Here is a 24,137-nt window from a genome sequence, read left to right on the forward strand (position 1 = left end):
GATGTTAATGAACAAAGAAAGTCATGGCAGGTTGAGTTTGAGTAAATATTATTTTTTTTTCTTTTTTTTTTTCTTTGGGTGAACAGTTCCATCAAATATAGTTTTGCACTTATGCAGTCATCTGTGCATGCATGCAAGCACACAATGTGTGTGCAGTGAAAAGCTATTTGAACAACAGCACTCTTTGTTTCCCGTATTATTTACCATATCATCCATGTCTACATGACGAATGTGCGAGAGTTTTGCTCTTTGATCCCATAAACTGTGTTTCATCAAGGGTTTCATTCAATTACAGGTGCAACAGCTGCTTTTGCTTTGCATTTTCTTTTCTATTATTCCAGCCAACTTTGAATGCCCTTGAGTGTGCTTTGTTACACTGTTTCACAACCTTTTCTTTTTCACACCAGCTGATACATCTCTTTCTGCTATTATGATTGGCTCTGACTTGCTTCTAATATATTCACCTTGGGAGACATTTATTATTTTAGAATAGTAATATGTACACTGTTAATTATTTCACTGTAAATTTACAATAAATAGCAGGTTAATAATTGCATGACTTTCACAGCAAGTTACCGTATCATTTTTACAGTAAATAATTGTGAAATGACAGCTGTTTACTGTGACTTCACAATAACTATGCCGTCATATTACTGTGATTTAGCAGTAAGCTGCTGTATAATTACAGTATTTTACTGTGCAATTACAGTTAGTCTATCATATTACTGTAATTTAACAATAAGGTGCTGTAGAATTACTGTATTTAACCATGTCTATACTGTGATTTAGCATAAATGATGGACCAAACCAAACTGATAAAAAAATGGTTTAACTTTTATTTTTTTAGAAGAAAAATACATTTTAATAAAAGGAATAAACACTGTGTAACATGAATGAACACTGGGTAACATGAATGTCTGTCAATATGTGTGTGAATGTGTTTACTGTGTTTGCCATTATGTGATAATGGTACTTGAAAAATACAATTTAATAACAGGAATAAACACTGGGTAACCGGAATGAACACTGGGTAACAGGAATGTGTGTCTATGTGTGTGCACTGTGCATGTGTTTACTATGTGATAATGCTACTTCACAACGTAGGAGATGAAAAGAGAAAGAAGGAGAGAGAGAAGAGAGAGTGAGATAGGGAAGAAAAGACAAAAAGGTGGGAAAAGAGAGGGTTGCAGGTGTCTCACTCCTTCCCTTGCAGCAGGCACCTGCATAGTATGGGTTCTGTCCACTATCTACAAAAGATAAGAAAGACAAAAAGTTTAAGTTACTTTGTGGTGCAAGTACCTGCAAGTATGGTACTCGCGTTGTAAAACTAATCCTAAAATGTGTACAATTTAAGAAATTACAATTGTAAAACTCATGATAAATCATGTGAATAGTACTATATCAATTAATATTAAATCAACAAACCAGAGGACTCTGGTCGATTGAGGTTAAGCAAAAATTACATGACATGCATACATAGTAATGCAACTCAGTAAGCCAGTAATGTGATGTAAATTTACACTTAAAACTATTGTAAAGTTTTTATTCTAACATATCAATAACCTATAACATTGAAAAGACATGTTTAATTCAAATAAACGTAAGAACAATGAATTTTACACATTTTGCAGCCTGTCTAAACTCGTAGAACAGATTAAAGGGATAGTTTACCCAAAAACCCACCCTCATTCCAAACACGTTAGCCCTTCATTCATCTTTGGAACACAAATTAAGACATTTTCTGACTCTTCCATGGACAGCAATTTTATTACCACTTTTAAGGCCCGGAAAGGTAGTGAAGATTGTTAAAATAGTCCATGTGACTACAGTGGTTCAACCTTACTGTTATGAAGCGATGCAAAAATACTTAATAGTGCGGAACGCACAAAAAGTATTCTCGTCGCATCATAGCAATAAGGTTGAACCACTGTAGTCACATGGACTATTTTAACAATATTTTTACTACCTTTCTGGGGCTTGAAAGCGGTTATAACATTGCAGTCTATAAACGGGATCAGAAAGCTCTCAGACTTCTTAAAATTATCTTAATTTGTGTTGAACAAAATTGTTTGGAACATCATGAGGGAGTGTAATTAATGAGAGACTTTACATTTTTGAGTGAACTAACCCGTTAATAGCTTAAGTAAACATCTTACTGCATAACTAATTCTAGCTTAAAACAAAGACAGTGTTTCGTTAGTCTGTTCTGAAGTTGGAACACAACTTACATTAGACTGACATCCATTCAAAGTCAATGAGCTTCCTGATCACTGTACAGTCTTGCTGGTTTATGTGTCCTCTCTGCCTCTTTGATTTTGTACCTGTCTCTGGGTTGATGCCCAAGAAGCACATATAAACAAAAAGACAGAGAAGAAAGATGTTAGTTTAATTCAAGTGGGATTAAAAAGGTTTCAGTTCCTAGTCATCACCTTCAGTGGGTCACTGCTGTTGCAGTACTGAGCAAAACTAAAGTTAGCTCAGTTTTAACAAGGTGACATTACTTGGATTCAATTAAACAGCAACCATTTAAATAACTTAACAGCAACTGAAAAACATTTACATCACAAACACACAGTCAAGAATAGTCCTGCAACAAAGTAAGTTAGATGTGTGTGATTTACCCAGGCAATGCATTTGCACACAACAATTTACATCATTTACACGTACTATTTGCAGAGGATGGAGGAAGAGCCTGTTGCCAGTCCATCTCCATGTGGCTGTTTCTGCTTGCACTCTTCCTCCTATGCTGTGTTCACACCAAACGCGAATAGAGCGTCTGGCGCGAATGATTTCAATGTTAAGTCAATGCAAAGGCGCGTTTACGCGCGTCTGGAGGTCTCGCGGTGCGAATGAAGGCGTTTAGCGCGGCGCGAAAGACGCGAATTCGCCTCATTCGCGCGTCTAGTTCGAATAGGAAGACCCTTCTCCACTCATTCAACAAGGAGGAACGACTGATGTTGTCAGTGAGCAGTCAACCAGAGCTATATTACAAAAGTTCATTTTTCTATAGAGACAGGAATATATATATATATATATATATATATATATATATATATATATATATATAAAATATTAATAGATTGATTGAATAAAGGCCAAAGATAAGAAACGTTTCGTTTTACCCCAAACAAATTATATTTTAACTTGAATCACTAAAGAGACATCAGAGCCAGCGGCAAATGTCAGAAGATCTAGCTGAGGTGAGGCTGCTCTCGGCGGATACATGATGACGGAGTTCCCGCTGATGGCATGGAGCTCATCTCCGAGATCGGCGAAACACATTTTTTAAATAGACGCTGTTATTATAAATAAACTGCATATTTGAGTTTAAAACAACTACATTCTCGCCTGATATACTTTTAAAACTACATTTCATGACACAATAACAGTAATATTTTGAAAATTATCCGAATAAAAATGGCGGTTGAAAATGCTGCGTAAACTCAGCTGGCAGAAGCCCCCCCATGACGCGAATTCGCGTCTGTTGTGAAGTTAAATTTCACGCGAGAATGAAGCGAATTACTTGCGCGACTGAAGCGAATGATCTCAAAATGGTCAAGCAGCAAACTAGACGCGGTAGACGCGAATTTGACACTCTATTCGCGTTTGGTGTGAACACAGCACTAGAATTATTACCCGTTCACAGACAAAATGGCTCCTAATATCTCCAGATGTCGACCTGTTTTACTTTAGAATAGCACAGCTAACGAAGCTCCACTAATTCAGTGATAAAAACATTTATTTTCCTATATCTTTTTTATAATAAAATGCACTTTATTTTTTCTGTTGACGAGACAGACAACGGCTGCTCCGTTTCACACACACGGCAGAAAAATATGGACGACGCCCAGCTAACATTACTAATTTGAGATTAATTTATTCCACCTTTGCACAAATCCACAACACTATAATGTATCTAGTTGATCATAACTGTCATAATACACACATTAAGGCCACAGCTTACCTTATAACTTTATTTCCCGGTGGTAGAAAAATGCTGTGGGAAAAGAGAGAGTGCTGTTAGAGTAACGAATGTTAACTAAGAAAAGCATTAAGCAAAGCTAAAGTTAAATTTTGACGGTGTAGTTAACGTGAAGCCTCACAGTTAATAACTTAATACGGTACTACTAGCTATACACTTATTAACACAACTAACGTCTGATCATTCAAATTTGCGCGCTCAAACCTAGACGCGAGTCTGCTCCATACAGTCTATGGTCTGCTCCAGCTAAGTTACAAAAACATGAAACAGAACTTAACTAACGCTAATTTGGTTCATACTTTTAAATAACATGAAATTACATATTAAAAACAGTCATCAAATTGACAAAGTTTGAAATTAAACACTTACCGCACTGAATCCGTCGAGTGAGACCATGGAGGAGATCAGGCCAGGGAGCTCCGGGGAGCTCAGATGACGCAGTTGCAGCGCGAAAATGACGGAATTCACAGTAGTTTCTTGTAAAAGCCCCGCGCCTGCATTATTTTCACAGTAAAAGTCTAAATACGGTATTATATTGTGAAATATCACAGTTAAAGCCTGTGAAGTGGTAATAATGTAATTACCTGTGAAATATTACAGTTATATATTGTGAAATCCTGGAAATATTTTACAGTGTAATATGCATTGCTAAGAACTTTATTTAGACAGCTTTAAAGGCTAATTTCTCAATATTTCGATTTTTTTTGCACCCTCAGATTCCACATTTTTAAATAGTTGTATCTCGGCTTATTTATTCAGTTTTCATTTTTCATTATTAATTTCGGAAAATTGACCCTTATGACTTATGAGGTTTTTTTTGGCCCATGGTCAATGGTCATTATATTCAATTATAAAGACAAATTTCTTAAAAAAAAAAAAAAAAAAAAACCTTTTAGCCGAAATATTTGCACTGAATTCTATATATAAATTTATAGGGACATTCTGCATATAAAATTACAGGGACATTCACTAACAGCATTTATGTCAAATGCCAAGGATACATGACTTTATTTAAAGCGTAAATTAAACTAGCAACCTGTATGTGTCTCTCTGGTTCTGCACAAGTACAAATGTGTTGTAACGGGCCTGAAGATATGCGAGACATGTGGATCCATATGCAAGCTTTTATTGGACAGAGACGTGGTCTTAACAAGCATGGGTCAGATACTGGCAAACAGGTATATAGAGGGCAAGACACAAGAATAATCCTAAGGCAAGCGTCTTCGATGAGCCTGTGAATTTTGTGCCCCGGGACGGCCCCGTTGCTTGGAATAAAATGATAAGGGTAAAATCTTTCCCCTCCACTGGGATGGCTCCTGAGTGATTCCTGTTAACATCATGAAGCAGAGGTTCAAACTTGGGTCCAAACACCACTGGCCACAAGCTTTGGGCTCTGCTCTCTGAAGCGCTCAGTCAGACAGTGTTCGCGAGTGAAAATATATGTGCTAAACTTATAATTAGCCTCCAATTAACACATTGGCGAGTAAAATATGAGAATTTATTAGCCATTGGCTAGCATTAGATATCATTTGTTCGCAAGAATGAAGATTTAGTCGCATATGCGAGTGATTTACTCGTAATGTAGAGGGTTGTCCCGTGATCGTGTAGGTTTCTAATACCTGTTATAATGTTATGATCGAGACTCTGGACTCTGGGCATAACTTGTTTTTCTATAAAAAACTATAAAAAAGTTGAGATTTACAAGAAATATTTTAACTGCTACTTTGTAAAAGGAATACTGCTGTAAAAAAAGCACCTTATTTGTTTAAAGTGTTTGCAAACCTAATGTTACTGCACTTTTGTTCATATAGCAGTACTTTAAAATGAAAAAGTGCACAATACACTACTTTTGAATGCATTATATTAGTTTTTTTGCATAATGTGATTAATCGCAATTAAAAAAAAAAAAAAAAAAATATATATATATATATATATATATATATATATATATATATTTGTGCTACAGAAATTACACATTGTACTGCTTTATAGCGAAGTGCAAGGAGAAGACAGATCGGAGAGGGCGACTTTAATATTTCTGTGTAGAATGCCCTGCAGTGTATTATGAACCCGTCCACTGGGAAAAGGCTTGATCTTTCGACTGATCTCCAGCATTTTTATTTAGTCTATTATAAGACAAGGTGGAGGCCAATGCCGCAGTTTCCTCTCTCATGAAAATGAATGCCTTTGCTTGTACCCAGTACTTCTGCCCACCTGCCGAGGGTGAAAAAAAGACATAAAGAAGCACATTTACCTCATCTGTCCCTGGTGTTTTGGATGTTACCCTCTAGAAGCTAAAGTAGTTCAGTGCTGCACCTCTCAAAGAATTTACAAAAAAGAGCTTGTAAGCATTATGACCATAATGGACTTTAATGAGCATCAAACACCTATTATTCGAATGTACACCAAAGATTGGGCTGTGATACTTTCAGAGATAAAACAAAGATTGCATGAAAATTATCCCTGCGTTTTAATGAATGGTTAATCAAGCAAGTAATCAATTAAGCGCATGATTGCATTTAAATTTTAATAGCCCTACACTATATGAAGAGGGCCTATTTTGGCCTCTGCTGCTAACTGTTGGGCATAGCTCTAATTAGACACAGCATGTCCTCATTTAAGGAAGGTCTGTAAGTAATTAGTATCTAATTCCATTGTATTCGTAATAAGGAGAGATGGCATTGTCATTAAGTGGAAATCATTAAAAAGCTGTTTCCCCCCTTGCCAGTTTAGCTTTAAATATTACCTGGAGGTCACTCAATTTAATAAACCAAATCTTCAGGAGGTTTCGGGGGTTTGATCGATGTCTTACCCTGTTGTTCTTCCTTGCTTAATATCTAGGGAATACATTTGCGCTCACTTCTGAAACAGATGCAGTTTTCTGACGTACAGTACCGGGGGACTATTTGAATTAATTTGAATGAATATTTTAATTTATCTTAATTGATTGATTCCGATGCTTTGGTCACAAAGGGATATGTCAGTGATAATTCACAAGGGAACGTTTTTTCATAACGCATTTAGCATTTTCATAATGTTAATGCTAAAGGTTGAGTATTCTCTTTGGCTCTCTCTCTTGTCTTATAGTTGCTCACAAGGGGACTTTGTGACACACACAGCGTGGCTGAACAGATCAAGTATTCTGTATGCCGGAGAGGATAAGTGGTCCGTGGACCCCCGGGTGAGTTTGGTTACTCTAAACCAGGATGAGTTCACCATCAAAATTGAGGATGTGGACTTGACGGATGAGGGCCAATACATCTGTGCGGTGCAGACTAGCAGTAGACCCCGAACCACATCTGTGCACATCATCGTTCAAGGTGAGTTTGGAGTTTTCAGATATGTCATGGTGAAAAGTGCTAAGAGGATGAAAAGCTTTCACATGCTGTTGATTTATTTAAAAAAAAAAAAAGTACTTCATCCAAAAATGGAAATACTGTCGTCATTTACTCCTGTCATTATGTATGACTTTCTGTCTTTTCTGAATGAAAAAATATGGCAGAATATCAAGAGTGCTCTTTTCTATAATGGGGATTGGAGCTGTGTAACTCAAATGACAAACGGGACCATAAAAGTAAAACAAAAAAAAAAGTCCACAACTACTGTATTACACATTTTTGTCAGTTTTTCAAGTACTGGTGGTTTTAAATTTGTCTGGATGGCATGCTGTCCTAACACTAACTAGTCAGAGCTCTGGTACCACCTAACATGCTGCAATAACCAAAAAGAACAAGACAAATATATAAGTCAGGTTACCATCAAGTACTCGGACTTGACCGCGATGATTGATTATCAAACTAATGACTGCAGTTACTTTAAAATATGATCAATCATTGTTGTGCACATCCCTATTAAACACATACAGTATACACAGTATTGAGGTATGTATACTGCATTGATGTATACTGCAAATGCAATAAACATTTTAATCATACATCTTGTCACGTCTTGTTACTTCTGGATTTTTTTTACAATTATTATTACTTCATGAACAATTATTTTTGGACTCAGTGTGCAGAGACCTTAAGAAATGCATACCTGACTTTAGAAAGATACATAGTGTGGAGTGAACAGACAAACACCACGCTACGTGCTTCTGGCTACAGAATCACCCTGCACCCTTTGTCATCTTTCCTTAAATACCCAAATAATTCAATGGGCTCACCAAATGTTGGTGTCTGCAATTATAATTAGGGTTTGTTCCCCTATCCAGGGATCACAAATGGGCAGTCAGAATTTTTGATTGAATGGGTTCTTGATACTTGTAGAAAAGGGCACTTATTTACACACAGGGGTAGGATGAATGAAGGACCTGGGGGAGGGCACACCTTAAGTGGCACACAATATTCCTTATTTTCCTGAACTTCTTGGAAGTTTGTACTATGTCTGAAAAAATTAGACAATTTACCAGGTGCACTGAGACATTTCAAATGATACCAAACCTCTATATTCTCTTGTACACACTTAACATTGCATATATGTAGAGTCAGTTTTAGGTGAGGGAGAAGGATGGGAACAGAGAGTGATGGGAAGAGTGTATTGGTGAGGTGTGAACTGTGAACAGACCACCTTTATGGTGCCCACTATAACAAGTAAAGGTGTGGTCATATTAGTGAAATTTTGTGAGCAAAATGGTTTATTGTCTGTTGTCAGTAGTGTAGCAATTAAGCACTGCTCACACTGAAGTCTCTTTCAAACAAAGCAGCTTTCTGTTGGTTATCTATGTCTGAGTTTGTACAGCATTTTTAGAGAGGCCATTTTTCAGTATCAGAAACGCCTTGAACTCCAGTTACGATATTGGGTATTTTAATGCAGTGGATAATTATGTAATTAATGCTGATTGTGTAAAACCTCGGGGTGCATTTTTTGCACCTGATTTGTGGGTCCAGTATTAATATGATTGATGGCAGTGTCATTCCTGTGCATTGATGCAGTAAGTCATAACAGTGCCGACCGGAGGTACTTTACACTGACTAGAGATTTAGAGCACAGCATGTCACCACTGCAGAATTCCAGCTTTCATTGCAAAACTCATTCAGTAATATTACGGGAATTTGGGATAACCTTTTTTGGTAGTGTTTTTTTAATTCCAGCACTATTTCTCCATTGAATGAATAATGACTGCAGAAAGGAACTGGGGAATTTTTTTTGTTGCATTGGTATGAACATTAACGGTGGCCATGATTTTTTCAGAAGGGGTCTTGGATCAGCATCCTTTAACATGGTTATTGGTATAGAAATGCATATGGATGGGATGGGCTGGTATTCAGGGGCAGAATGGCCAATCATGAGCCACAGATATGAATGGAATCGGAAAGCAGGGTAACTTTCTCCTGGTATAATAGTATATACCGTATTTTTCGGACTATAAGTCGCACCTAAGTATAAGTCGCATTAGTCCAAAAATATGTCATGATGAGGAAAAAATAAATATAAGTCGCACTGGACTATAAGTCGCATTTATTAAGAACCAAGAGAAAACATTACCGTCTACAGCTGCGAGAGAGCGCCCTCTCGCGGCTGTAGATGGTAATGTTTTCTCTTGGTTCATTTCTCCTGGTTCATATCAAATTAATTTTGATAAATAAGTCGCAAATAAGTTGTAATTCTAATATTTTTCCATAACTTTTTGACATAAAGATAGTCTTAATACGTAATCAAAACAAGCAAGCAAGGTTGCCACAACTCAGCACCACAATGGAAATTGGTTAGAAAAGTTAAGAACTACTACCTATCCCTCCAACTAAATGATTATTTTCTGAATCCATATACAGTATAAACACATTTGAATCAGGTTGTTCATTTTTATTATTGTTGTTGTTGTCATCTTCACTGTTTTGCTCTTCTGCCTGGTAGGTGTTCTTGCAGGAAGCATAAATCATACTTTATACACAAATGCATTACATTGAAAACTTCCAAATAAATATATAACTCTTAGAATATACTGTAATTAATTTCATTATTGATGAAAATTTACATTGAGGAAATGCATTACTTTACATTACTATCCAGAACAGAATTTGCATATATGGCAAAATATTTTTTACATTTACGGCAAATGGTTTTAAAAATTTGAATACAATCATCTATTTAACTTAGGCATTTTCATATTACTGGTCATAGGTTTCTTCTTCTAATTCCAAAAATGCAATGTGTTGTAGTTTTTGTCCTGAAAGGCAAGAAAGTGAAGAAAAAGTACTGCAGACCAATGAGAAAGAAAAGAAAGAAGAAAAGAAAATAACTCTGAATGGGTTCAGGGAGGTCTAGTTATTAACTTTTGGCTAATGAGTCAGACCTGGATTTGTGTTAGTTTATATGCAGCGGTTGCATCTTTGTTTGTCACAATTAGCCTCACTGACACATGGTTCTGAGAAAGTCTTTGATCCATGAAAGAAGAATCCTACGTTGAGTTAGATGAGTTCATACTTGCTTCAGTTGAGAAGACTGCTCAAGACATCATCAATTAAACACAATGTGAGATCAAAGAATAGGTAGAATTTGGAGAAGAGCTGTACGAAATATCTCTCTCACATCTCTGAAAATTGTATTAATGGTGTTTGCTGAGCCAAGCATCACTGTTGCTCAGTGAATATAGGATTTGAACACATGCATTACTGTGACCTCATCCTGCACTGGTTTCTGTTTCAGACATGTATTATATCTCATAAAATTTTAATTTTGGGGGAAAGATTATTTATTATTACGGCAAATTAATGTGAGCGCAATTCCAAAAAAATGGGAGTGGAAATTTCTGAGGGTGATTTACTAACAATGTGCAAACTAAAGAACACTGTAGCAGCCAGATCATTTCCATAATGACTTACACAATCTACCAAGAGCAGTGCAAAGTAGCATCTGCTTTAAGACATGCTTTTTTGGAGCGTTAAATAATGGCGTAAATACCAGTAATTTGACACGCAAATGTAAGTAAATCACGTTGCATGATTCATTGTAATACTCTGTCACAGTCTTCAGCTGGTGTGCCCAGAATGGCCACCAGAGGACAATGTGTGTTTGTGTAAGCACATGGCTTGTGTCGCGTTTGTTTGCTCATTATTTTTTCAGTTATTCCACCTGTGTCTCCCTCGTTACCTGCCCTACTTAGTCTCTCTGTGTTTGCATTTCGTTATTTGTCGTATGTGGTTAAATGTGTCTGTGTGCTCCTTGTTCTGGCCTTCCTGCCTGCTTTTTCCCTCAATGTAGCTTTTGTTAGTTTTGTTTATTTTTTTTATTAATAAAGAGCCCATTCACTGCATCTATTGCATAACTACACCTGACTGAGTGGAGGGAGGGAGGTGATCCTTTTTCCAATTCAATGATTTTTTTTTTTTTTTTTACTTATTTTTTGGTGTTATACCTTCACATGGATGTTACAAGTTGAACTGATTAAGTATAGATTAATAAAACAAAAACTGCCTGTCTTCATTCATATATCAACATCAAGCAAACTTCTCAACCATTTTGACCAACAGAACTAGAAAATCTTATGTTTTGTAGATCTTGGTACAAACCAAATTTCAATGTTTTATTGGAAATGTGTTAATCATTCTAAAGAATAAGAGTTGCTTGGGGTGTAGATGTGCAATATGATCTTTCCGATTTAGAATGGAGACAGATATGTGTTAAAGTCCAGAATTTGTCCATTAATACTAGATTTAAGCTGGTACAATACTACTGGGTAGTACATAATTATGTTGTATGGCAAAGGGCAAACTAAATGACTACCATAAAGTCTGGAATCTATTTATACTGGAAAATAACCTAATATTGACACAAGCAAGTTAAATACCTCTCACTCTACTGATTGATATGTTTAAATATGTTGCACTTTGATAACATCCAGGCAAAAAATCTTGACATCCTGATGCTGGGTATTACATAGATAAGCACAACTAAAATTTCTTTAGAAATGTAAAAAATCTACTTTTCTTGTTACAATATCAAACCATTAATGCAATTTTTTCCAGTTTTTCAAGTTTCCAGCTAGCATCAATACATTATTTTGCTTTTGTATTACCTATAGCACAATTGGTCAGTTCAAGCCAGAGCATTTAGTAGATCCAAATCAACTGCCTTGTTGCCTTGGCAACGTAGTTCTGGAAAATACTGCCTTGATTGAGAGTGTGAAGAGATGTTTCAACACGGAGGTCAGATTCTGTACAATTCCTGGACATAACGCATAGACAGAAAAACAAGCATAAACCAGCAGTTACCAAACAACTTAGAGAGCGTTGGACAGTATCATGGGATGCCTGATTGGGGTGCATGGCTGTAACCTTGGCTGGTGGCAGACAGAAAGAGAAAGGGGAAAAGGTGAAAGCCCTCAGCTGCTCTCTGTCTTTACAATGTAAACTGCACATTTGAATGTAGATCCAATTTGATGCTCCGCTTGCAGAGTCACAGCCATGCACTTTGAATTTATCATGAGAAATGACTTGGTAATAGCCTGAATAAGCAGGTATTATGTAAACACTGGGAGTGGTTTCTCGAACACCTGCTTGTGACAAACAGCGTCAAACTCAAGCGCCACCACGAATACAAATAAAGGATAGGGTTTGTCTGTCTCAGTGCCTGTGTTTATCACTAGAGGGCAAATATTTACAGCCACACTACTCTGTGCTGACTTTGATTATGAGCTGACTTGTTAAAAAGAGACATTATTAACTAGAGATTAGCTCATTCAAGGTTGAGTAAATTAAGTTCTGATTTAAGTTGAATCGGCAAGCCTTGCATTTTTTTAAAGGGGACAGCAGATATCCAACTCATAAAAAACTAGCTGCATATTTTCTATTCAGCTTTTCAGAGTTGGCAGATGAACCAGAAACCTAGCTAAATGCAAAAAAAAAAAAAAAAAAAAAAAAAAAAAAAAAAGGGAACATTTAATCCAATGCCCCCTTTAAAACTGACTATCAGGGGCGGACTGGCCATCGGGAGCACCGGGACATTTCCCGGTGGCCTGACGGTCATTCTGGCCTGCCGGCTGCCGCTGGTATGCAACTGTGAATTAATTTACGGACTTATGAATCTACGAATCAGGCGATCTCAGAGTGAAAATTACACCACCACATGACCAAACATCAGCGAAGAACTGCCTAATTGGCTATATCCAGAGGCAGGCTTTATCTTAGAAAATCGCGCAAAAAATTGAGAGTAAACACAAAGGAGGAGCAGAGAGGGAATGTATAAAAAGGAGAAAAGCCCTGGCCACAGACGCAGCAAGTTGCTTCAAAAAAGGTCGGTCAGAATTACATTTATATTTACTAGGGATGGGACGGTTCACTGAAAAAACCGAACCGTTCAGTTCACCACACACTGTTCGGCACGCGCTGAGACCGCTGTTCAACTTAAATCTGACAAAGCATCTGTAATATGGTTTACTATAAATAACCCATAAAACAAACCGGGTTCAAATATGTTTCTGTTGATGCATGCGCATTCTGGATTCCCAGACATTACAACAACAGAGATGAGAAGAAAAAAAAAAAACATAACCTGGACAAATCATTCACTCTTGTTTAATACGAACACTGGATCAGTGCATTCTTTTGAAGTGACCATCTTTATATTAATCAAACTGCAACTGCAACAACAAAGAAAATCACTCACTGCTCTTGATTTGAAAAGCTTTTGTAACTTTAATGAAGAATAATCTTTCATTTATAGTACAAAATGCTATGCAGTTTTACATATGATTACTTTATTAAATTTCTGTACCTAAAAACTAATGCAAGACCTACCTAAAAAAAAAAAAATCCTGAAAGTCAGTTTATTTTATTTGTATCTTTACTCTATTGTATTTATTTGTGCTGTTGCTTGTTGTTGTTGTTAGAATATTCTTATTATATATTGAAAGTATAGTTTTTCCATAAACCTAGCACGTACAACGGTACTGAAACAGTGACTCTAAAACCGTGAAACAAACCGAACTGTGAAAAAGTTGAACTGTTCCACCCTAATATTTACATAATTATTTGGCAGACGGACGCTTTCATTCAAAGCGACTTACAATAGATCAAATCTATCTATCTATATATATATATACAACTAGTGCTGCTAGTGCTCCTGCTTTGAACAAGAGGGGGTGGACAGTTCAGCTTTTGAGTCAGAGCAGGAACCTTCACGTAACGTTTAAGCTATAAGCAAAACTAAACATGCTGGCTATACTCTTAGAAAAATATGTGCATTTATAAGGTCATCAGTAGTAGGACTGTGATCATTGGGACATACAATTGATGGCAGCATAATTAATGTAGATTATTGAAAGTGCTAATTTCATATTGCAGAGAAACTCAATGTGCAGAGGGGGATTAAGGGAAAGATGATCGAGACGGGGAATGCCTTGATACTTCATTTGATTATTTTACCCATCCACAGTCTAAGGATTTTGATTTAAGTATCACCCAATTCAAACAACTGAGAGCCAAACAGTTTAGCAGTCTGGTGGAGACATGAATTGGGTGGTGGTGACTGCAGCAACAGAGGTGGCCTGGGGTGGACTAAAATTCCCGGCCTGATTTACTGTCCCAGTCCGCCACTGTTGACTATTATATATATATATATATGGCTTTTTTGCATATTCACTGTACATTGGCTGTCATAGTAAGGACCAAGGGTTAATGTGCAAGATGGGAAAGAGGGACATACATGGTAGTTTTCCAAAGTTACTAGCCACTGAGCATTCTCACTGTTCAGTAGTTGTGACCCCGAATAGTCGACGCATCGATGCTTTGATTCAAGGAGACTGATTCGACTACCAATCTAAAGGTCGAATATTTGCGAGGTGTTATTGATTATGCCATTTTGACTATATGGGGGAGCTCAAATGTTTGATTTAACAGATCTACCGGTTCACTTTCAAGGGAACTTCGAACTGCGTTCTCTAGGGGTCGCTATGGGGAACACCTAGTCGTGACCCGTGTCTGAAGCATACATTGAAAAAACACCAACGAGTTGGCCAGCGACAGCCTCTGATGTCACTATCGGCGCGACTATAAACAGGCACCGGGAGAACACGTCATTCTCTTTTTCGTCTTCACTGACTTCTGTTTGAAGCGTGCATATGAAAGAACTGGTAAGAGCGATCTTTCTCTGTCTATCATGGCGACTACTAGCAAGCGTTTAGACAATGTGTGCATCCGTGTCGGCGTTATTTGACACCTGATGACACACACAATCTTTGCGTCATTTGTTTGGGTGAAGAGCACGCACGCAATTTCTTTGAGGAGGCGATTTCTTTTGAGAAGCTCCGCTCTCATTCATCTCTCTTTCCTAAGAAAAAAAAGGAAAAAAGGCATTCTTCTGCTTCCCGCAGTTCAGGATCCACCGTTGCTGAGGCACGGAGGAGAATGAGCTCGTGAGAATTACAGGTGGATCTGTCTGAATGATTTAGAGAGGGACTTTTCCCTTGTCGGCGGCGGACGAGAGAGAGCCTCAGGAGGATGATGTTATATCTTTTAACACTTTCTGATACTGAGGTTAGTGCACTGCTTGGTTTTTTTACCTAGGAAAAGCAGGAGATAATTGAGGATGGTGAAGAAGCTGAGGCTGAGCCTTCTCAATTCTCCTGCCCTGCTTATGTAGAGCTATTGGAGGTTATGGATTGTGCCACGGCAAAGTTGGACTTGCCATGGAAGTGCGCTAACAAGGTGACGGCGTGAGGCCACCTCGATGAGTGTTCTCTTTCTGTCCATAGCCCTCCAGCTCAGGTGAGCCTTCCATTTCTGCCTGATCTCCATACAGAGATCAAAAAGAAATGAAGAGTTTTCTTCTCGCATCCATTGGACATCAGAGGTTGTAGCCAGCCAAGTCGTTGGTCTTTTTCAATGTATGCTTCAGATACGAGCCATGATGAGGTGTTCCCCATAGCGACCCCTAGAGGACGCAGTGTCTTGTTCCCTACTCAGGGAACCATGGTTACATTCGTAACCTGAGATGTTTTCTCCCAATAAGTTAATATACAGCCTATTATGATAAAGCTGTAAGAATCTGAAAAGAAAGAAGCTTCAAATTAATATTTTAAAGTGCGTGAATAAATCCAACCACCCCTATAGATTTATGTTTCACTTTCCATAATCCGTGACCGACAGAGGAGCATCTTGGCGGCAGGGATTTAAAACTTTACCAAGACTAAAACTGACACAGACAGAGACTGGATTTTTTCGAACAGGTAGGGTAAGTGATTTCAAAACATTTAAGCCGGTGTATATATATCGTGGATATATTATTTGCCTGATATAAGATGCTTTTGGTTTTGAGTTAAGCGCTTCATTGTAGTACTACAGTGACATCTCTTCAGCGCACAGCACGAGCAGATCAAACTACAATGCAGAATATTAATAACTATGACTGGGACAGTTATTTACATACATACTATTATAATGAGAAGACCATTATACTAAAATGCTATGAATTTTTTGAGTTTAGCTGCCGTGTTTCTGCACATTGTTTTGTGAAGAACGCGTCCATAAAAGGAGTTCGCATTCAGAGCCCCACAGATATGTTCATGTGCATTCGGGCCCTTTTTGCAAATAGCCTATAAGTCATAATATTAATGTTATGTTGTATAAATAACGAAGTGTATTCTATATGAAACTATAAGTTGAATCCCATTGATTAAAAACTTGCTATCAAATGCATCACTCTACTGGTCATCTTCAGCGCGCGCAGCTCAAATCAGAAATGCAGAACATTAACTGCTAACGTTTTAGGCTAACGTTATAATAACAGCACTATTGTAAAAAAGTTTAATAAAATAAAATTGTTAATTGTTATGGTTTCACCGACATTAAATGTTAGCTATCTGTTAATCAAAACATAAAACTTTTTTTACACCGTTTATATCTGCAAGGTGTTCTTTACACATTTTCCCTGTGTGTTAACATCAGTAATTATGTTAGTTGAATGTCTGACTTGACTCTTGTTAATGTATTTTGCCCCACCCCCATACATATGATTCGACTATCAGTCGAATATCGGCAAGATTCGAAAATTCCGATTTGTCTATAAAAATCCTTAGTCGAGGACACCCTTACTGTTCAGAATTTTGTTGTTGGAAAATTGTTGAAAAACAAAAAAAAAATCTTTGCACAAGAAATAAATGGCCAGGAAGAACTATTAAATTTTGTCTTTAACCTTTTTACTGTTGCATGTACTACAGTCAGCATTTAAACCCTTAAAAAAACAGCACACAGGCTGTGTGAAAATTTGATTCATTCTCTGACAGCAGGTGGCGTGTTTGCAGAAATATAGCACTTTCCTTAGTAACTACTGTACACAAAGCAGCTGCGGACATAATACTTTATCAGATAAAATAAAAAATGGCATTGAAACTTTTCTGAAGACGGTCAGTTCCCTTCAGAGATATATTCATATAAAACATTACTGCATACTGCATTTTGACTTTGAAACGAGCAGTGCTCATATTTATTCAGTGAAATCATAACCTTTTGAAGTTTAATCCAGCCATATTGTCAATCTTTTCTTTATGTCCCCATAGTTAAGACATCTTGAAATGAATAATAAAGTAATATATAAGAAATACTTTTCTTCTACCGTTTAAGGCATTTGTTTGATACAACTAAATGTAAGACCCTGATTCAACCTGCCAAAGTGGCAAGTGGGAGTGACTGTGCTATACACCACTACTGAAATTAACCTGCATTTGCCCTGGAGTCATATATACAATGTTTTAAAGGGGTCAGATAATTTGATTTAAATTTTTCCTTTCTCTTTGGAGTTTTACAAGCTCTTGGTGCATAAAGAAGATCTGTAAAGTTGCAAAGACTAAAGTCTCAAATCCAAAGAGATATTCTTTATAAAAGTTAAGAGTCAACCATGCCATCCAAAAACGGCTCATTCTAACACATTCTAACACTGTTCCAGAACAGTTCAACCCAAATATTTAGATGTTTGCAGCACATTTTACGGAGGACAAGGGCTGTTTCCTGAACCAGTGGCCTACAATGCTTTTGTCCACAAAATCATGTTTACATACTTAAAGAATTTGCCACTGATGATTCAATCATGAATTTTGAGCAGTGTAGAGTAGCACTTGTTGTTTGTCCTTTATCAGGTCACAAATGCAGACATGGTATTTATATTTAACAAATTATTTGTATTTTACAAATTATATGTTGGCAGTTGCTTCAAATATAGCAAATGTTAAATGACGGAAATTTTTTTTTAGTTTAGCCAAGACTTAAAATAAGTAAATGAATTAAACTCAACAAAAGCCACATAATCTTTTGCCTTTATTTATTTATTTTAATTATTTTGTTATAAGTTTACAATAGCACAATTGTAATAACACATTTTTTAAAGAGTGTGTCTATCATGTCTTCCACTAAGATCCCCCAAAGTTATGACTCTCCAAATAGTTGTATGCATCTAATGTTTCTGTGCTCTCTCTCTCTGAACGTGTGAAGGCCTTCGGCATGCCCTGACTCCAGTGTCCTTATTCTTAATAACCACATGCAGTTGGGTGCCTTGGTCACAGCATTCATACTGCAAACATGTTAAGTTATTAAAATCATGTGGAGATGCTTGAATGTTTCTCCTGCCATTTCTGAAATCTTCAAGGTTTAATGGTATTTATGGGTCTTCTAACAAAGTAGACTGTGATAACATGAATAATTACATGTAACTAGGGCCTCCAGACAGGTCATAGCATTAAGAAGACACAAGCTGTTGTTGTTTATTAAAGAGCTTCGGGTATCAGAAGCCAAGATCTACCTCTAATGTAATTTAACTTAGTTTAATAAAGTACCTTTAATATTAATGTTCAAGTACAAATTGTGTACAAATTGTATTTATATAATCTCATATGTTATTGTTTTTGAATTTTGGCTTTAAATCAATTAAGAATGCTAATTTAATAAATTAAATTAAAAATATGCAGGTTAGTTTACCAAATTAATCATATACACAGTGTGTATATATATATATATATATATATATATATATATATATACAGTACAGACCAAAAGTTTGGACACACCTTCTCATTCAAAGAGTTTTCTTTATGTTCATGACTATGAAAATTGTAGAGTCACACTGAAGGCGTCAAGGGCTATTTGACCAAGAATGAGAGTGATGGGGTGCTGCGCCAGATGACCTGGCCTCCACAGTCACCGGACCTGAACCCAATCGAGATGGTTTAGGGGTAAACTGGACCGCAGACAGAAGGCAAAAGGGCCAACAAGTGCTAAGCATCTCTCGGGGAACTCCTTCAAGACTGTTGGAAGACCATTTCAGGTGACTACCTCTTGAAGCTCATCAAGAGAATGCCAAGAGTGTGCAAAGCAATAATCAAAGCAAAAGGTGGCTACTTTGAAGAACCTAGAATATGACACATTTTCAGTTGTTTCACACTTTTTTGTTATGTATATAATTCCATATATAATTCCACGTGTTAATTCATAGTTTTGATGCCTTCAGTGTGAATCTACAATTTTCATAGTCATGAAAATAAAGAAAACTCTTTGAATGAGAAGGTGTGTCCAAACTTTTGGTCTGTACTGTATATAAATAGCCTGCTTATTCAGTCGTGTCTGTTTCTGTTTATTTGTAGCCACAGTCGCCTATACTCACATTTAAAATTAATGATAATATCTCTATTTTTATAAAAGCTCCCGAACATAAAACCTTATTATATTTTTATGATAGGCAACGTGGAGCTAAACTCTCGAGATGAGACTTATGACAGATTTATATAAGTAAATATATAAATAAATACATGATTGTGAAATAGAATAAGAAGCTGACGTCTGATTTATTCAAGTGGTCTTATTTACCATGTTTACTATGGTAATGTTAATGTCTAGCATCTTTTGCATCGCTTATAAATATGTCTGCCTTGTATGGTGATTATAATCCACATTGGATCAAATTATTTCAAACACACGCTGCTGAATGAAAGTGAGTTTTGAGCTCAACTTATTTAAAAAAAATTAATGCTGGTGTTATTGCTGTTAGCTTTCTGAAATGATCCACAGCACAGACTCTCTAGTTTTATAAAATCTCCCGAACAAAACTCATTATTATATTTTGATGATATGCTACGTGGAGCTAAACTCTCAAACGAGATGCAGATAAAATGTTACTTAATTAATACACAATTGTGATAGAGAATAAGAAGCTGACGTCAGAGTGTCCAAGTGGTTGCATTTCCCATGTTTACTATGGTAACGTTAATGTTTAGCGTGCATAGTCTTTTACATCACTTATAAATATTTCTGCCTTATTTAGTGATTATAATCCACATCGGATCAAGTTATTTCAAACACTCGCTGCTGACTAAGAGTGAGTTTTGAGCTCAACTTATTAAAAAAATTCTTTAATACTGGTGTTATAGCTGTTAGCTTTCTGAAATGGTCCACAGCGTATATGCTCTCTAGACACGGAGAAACTCCAACTTTGTTCATAACCACTCTTCTAGCCCCAGCTGGCCTGCTTTGGCCCAAGGTTTTCGTAGGGCCAAAAAACCCAGTCCGTTGGCCCCAAGGAAGCCCCGTTGAGGCACGATCAAGCCCCGGCAGTGAGAGTGGTAACGCGACTGGCCCTGGCACGCACTAGCACGCCTGCCTTAAGCCCAACAGTGGAAACACGGCTATTGACACCCTTCACAATGGGGGTAAGCCACAAACATGCATTGCCAAAGAAGCTGGCTGTTCACAGAGTTCTGTATCCAAGCATGTTAACAGAAAGTTGAGTGGAAGGAAAAAGTGTGGAAGAAAAAGATGCCATCCAACCGAGAGAACCGCAGCCTTATGAGAATTGTCAAGCAAAATCGATTCAAGAATTTGAGTGAACTTCACAAGGAATGGACTGAGGCCGGGGTCAAGGCATCAAGAGCCACCACTCACAGACATGTCAAGGAATTTGGTTATAGTTGTGGTATTCCTCCCACAGATAACATCAGAGGCGTCTTACATGAGCTAAAGAGAAGAAGATTTGGACTGTTGCCCAGTGGTCCAAAGTCCTCTTTTCAGATAAGAGCAAGTTTTGTATTTAATTTGGAAACCAAGGTCATATAGTCGATTGAGGAAGGGTGGAGAAGCTCATAGCCCAAGTTGCTTGAAGTCCAGTGTTAAGTTTCCACAGTCTGTGATGATTGGGGTGCAATGTCATCTGCTGGTGTTGGTCCATTGTGTTTTTTGAAAACCAAAGTCACTGCACCCATTTGCCAATAAATTTTGGAGCACTTCATGATCCCTTCTGCTGACCAGCTTTGAAGGTGCTGATTTCATTTTCCAGCAGGATTTGGCACCTGCCCACACTGCCAAGAGCACTAAAAGTTGGTTAAATAACCATGGTGTTGGTGTGCTTGACTGGACAGCAATCTCACCAGACCTGAGATTCTATGGGGTATGGAGAATTGTCAAGAGGAAAATGAGAAACAAGAGACCAAAAAATGCAGATGAGATGAAGGCCACTGTCAAAGAAACCTGGGCTTCCATACCACCTCAGCAGTGCCACAAACTGATCACCTCCATGCCACGCCAAATTGAGGCGGTAAAAGGAGCCCCTACCAAGTATTGAGTACATTTACAATAAATGAACATACTTTCCAGAAGGCCAACAATTTTTATTGGTTTTATGAAGCATTCTTATTTGTTGAGACATTGAATTGGTGGTTTTTTTTTAAATGTGAGCCAAAATCATCACCGTTAAAAGAACCAAACACTTAAACTACTTCATATTTATGTATTATTTTGTTATTATTTTTTCTTTAACATTATGTAAAGATGTTGCATTATTTTGGCTTTAGAGAGTAATATTTAACCCTCTTGAGTCGATTAACGCGTATACGCGTTATGAGTCATTTTCTTCTGATAACCCCGAAAAGAACTTACATTACACTTTCAGTTTTGATCGTACAGATAAGAGCAATACATCAATCGAATCTGTAAAGGGTTTACTTTTTTATGTAAACAGACATAATAACAACAGAACTTTGTGCACTTACAAAATAAAGATAACAAACAAGGTGTGCTGTCTGCAGCCTTTGTCTGCGCTGATCTTAATTTACAAACGCGTCATTAAAATGAACTGTAACTCAATGAATGCTCAACGAAGAAACATGAGAGAGATACCTATAGCCTGACACGTCTACTTTTAAACTAAACAAGTGCTGCCGAAAACAGATATTCTGTGATAAAGTAATCCATATGAAAACAACGCAATGTACTTTTTTCACGTCTCCCTTCATTATCTTCTAATGTGACGACTGTCAAGTCCACTTGGCTCAATGTAGAGTTGACATAGGGGAGACCACACTGAACTTAGTATTTAATTATAATGCTGGTTTATTAAAGATCGATTTACAAAAGTCAGTAAATGGGAAGCCAAAAAGGAGAATGTTCAAGAAGCGCCGACCGCAGCCAGCCTCTCATCGTCAGGCCGGAATAGCAGAAAGAGAGACCCCCAAATCCACTGAAAGGCAATGATTTTAAAGACACCCTCCAATTAGCACGGCACGGCCCATCGCAACAGCTCCACCTAAAAGTGACACAGAACAGCAGCAGTAGGCAATTCAGGCTTGATTACCCACACATGGCCAAGCCACGGAGAGACACACCCAGCACTGCATAGCCAGGCGTGACAACCACGCCCCTGCGAATGAACGCTCTATTCCGATTCTAATGTTTCACTAAAGTGTGCTGCTTGAATACGCCCACACAACAGAAGACAACGCAGCGAGACTTTTCTTCAAGTTCTTTTATTTTACTGTTTGCTTCGCGATGAGAGGAATAAGACATAATTCACCCCAAAAAGATGCTGAGGATTTGAGATTTCGATTTTCCTCAAAAAAAAAAAGGACGAAGTGCTTTATTCAGCAGAGATCATACACATGAGTAAGTCTCTTTTTATTTATTTATATACTTGTACTAGTTTTCACATAACGTGTAAACATTTTACTAGTTAGACTTTTTCCAAACTATAATTCCTGACTAAATGTATAATCAAGTGAAATATTATGAAGTTTCAATAACAATATACAATACTATACAATTCAAAAGCTTGATGTAAATAATATAAATGTAACAAATAAATGTAACTGTAACAAATGTAACCAACAATGCTGTTCTTTAAACTTATCCCCCCCAAAAAAAACTGGAAAAAAATTCTCAGCTCTTTTCAACATTAATAATAATAATAATGATGATAATAATAATAAAATTTAAATAAAATTGTTCCTAATAAACTGTTTAACTGCCCCCCAAGTGGATATTAAATTATGTTGTGGGATAATTAAATATATTCTAAATAAACTACAAACATACAATTATATAGATTTATTTTGTCCTCACATTCTTTCTTGTAACTCTTCCCTCTCAGTGGCACAGCTGACTGAAAGGCTTACTATGCAGCCCATTATGCAGGCCTTTGTCTTCTCAGGTGTAAATCACAATGATATTCATAATAGTTGAAGCCTACTCGCATATGACTTTACCAACAAAAAGTGTCTTAGAAAATTTAAATCAATATATTGTTTTCTGTGAGTGATTAAACAAGATGATTTTCACATAATTTAGAAAGAAAAATTCTAGGCTACAAGCTCCAGTTCTCAAAAGTCCCGGGAACCAATGTTCTGTATGTGTTTTATTGCCTTATTCAAGTGATTTAACATTTTTAGTTTTTCACTAACCATGCATAACATTTTTTTTTTCTCAAAAACACAATCATGTACATACATGCTGCTCACATATTATTATAGCCCAGTATGTGCTGATTACAGTGAGATTAGACTTTAGACATTTAGATGTGTATTAGAAACTGGAAAAAGCACAAATGTCAGGGCGTGACAAAACTTCTCCAGGCCCCAAAAATACCCTTAGACTCCAGAGGGTTAAAAACTTCTGCTAAATGATATTATACTGCTTCTTGCACGTTTCATGATGCTTTCATTGTAAAATGTAAAACTGTGGTCAGGTTTATAAGAAACCGATGATTTTGAAAGTGGAAGTTTATTAAGTTGGTTGTTGTACACACCACAGTGAAATGCCTGGAGAGTGATGCTAAAATATTCATGCTGTTGTGAAAAAACAAAAAAAAAAGTATTATTTACATAAAACCCTAAACCTAACTGATAGTGTTAAAGGGATACTCCACCCCAAAATTAAAATGTTGTCATTAATCACTTACCCCCATGTCG

General features: G+C 37.0%; 1 protein-coding gene across 7 annotated transcripts in view; it reads left to right on the forward strand.

Moving 5' to 3' along the window:
• Positions 1-24,137, forward strand: part of LOC132132221 (neurotrimin-like) — a 315,058-nt gene that overhangs the window by 262,790 nt on the left and 28,131 nt on the right. For all 7 annotated transcript variants that reach the window (XM_059544546.1, XM_059544552.1, XM_059544545.1 and 4 more), the window contains one exon: positions 7,070-7,302. In XM_059544546.1, the coding sequence (XP_059400529.1) occupies positions 7,070-7,302 (233 nt within the window). The remainder of the gene's footprint in view (positions 1-7,069; positions 7,303-24,137) is intronic.

The sequence above is a fragment of the Carassius carassius genome, chromosome 49 (genome assembly GCF_963082965.1).
Source record: "Carassius carassius chromosome 49, fCarCar2.1, whole genome shotgun sequence".
NCBI classification, from domain to species: domain Eukaryota; kingdom Metazoa; phylum Chordata; class Actinopteri; order Cypriniformes; family Cyprinidae; genus Carassius; species Carassius carassius.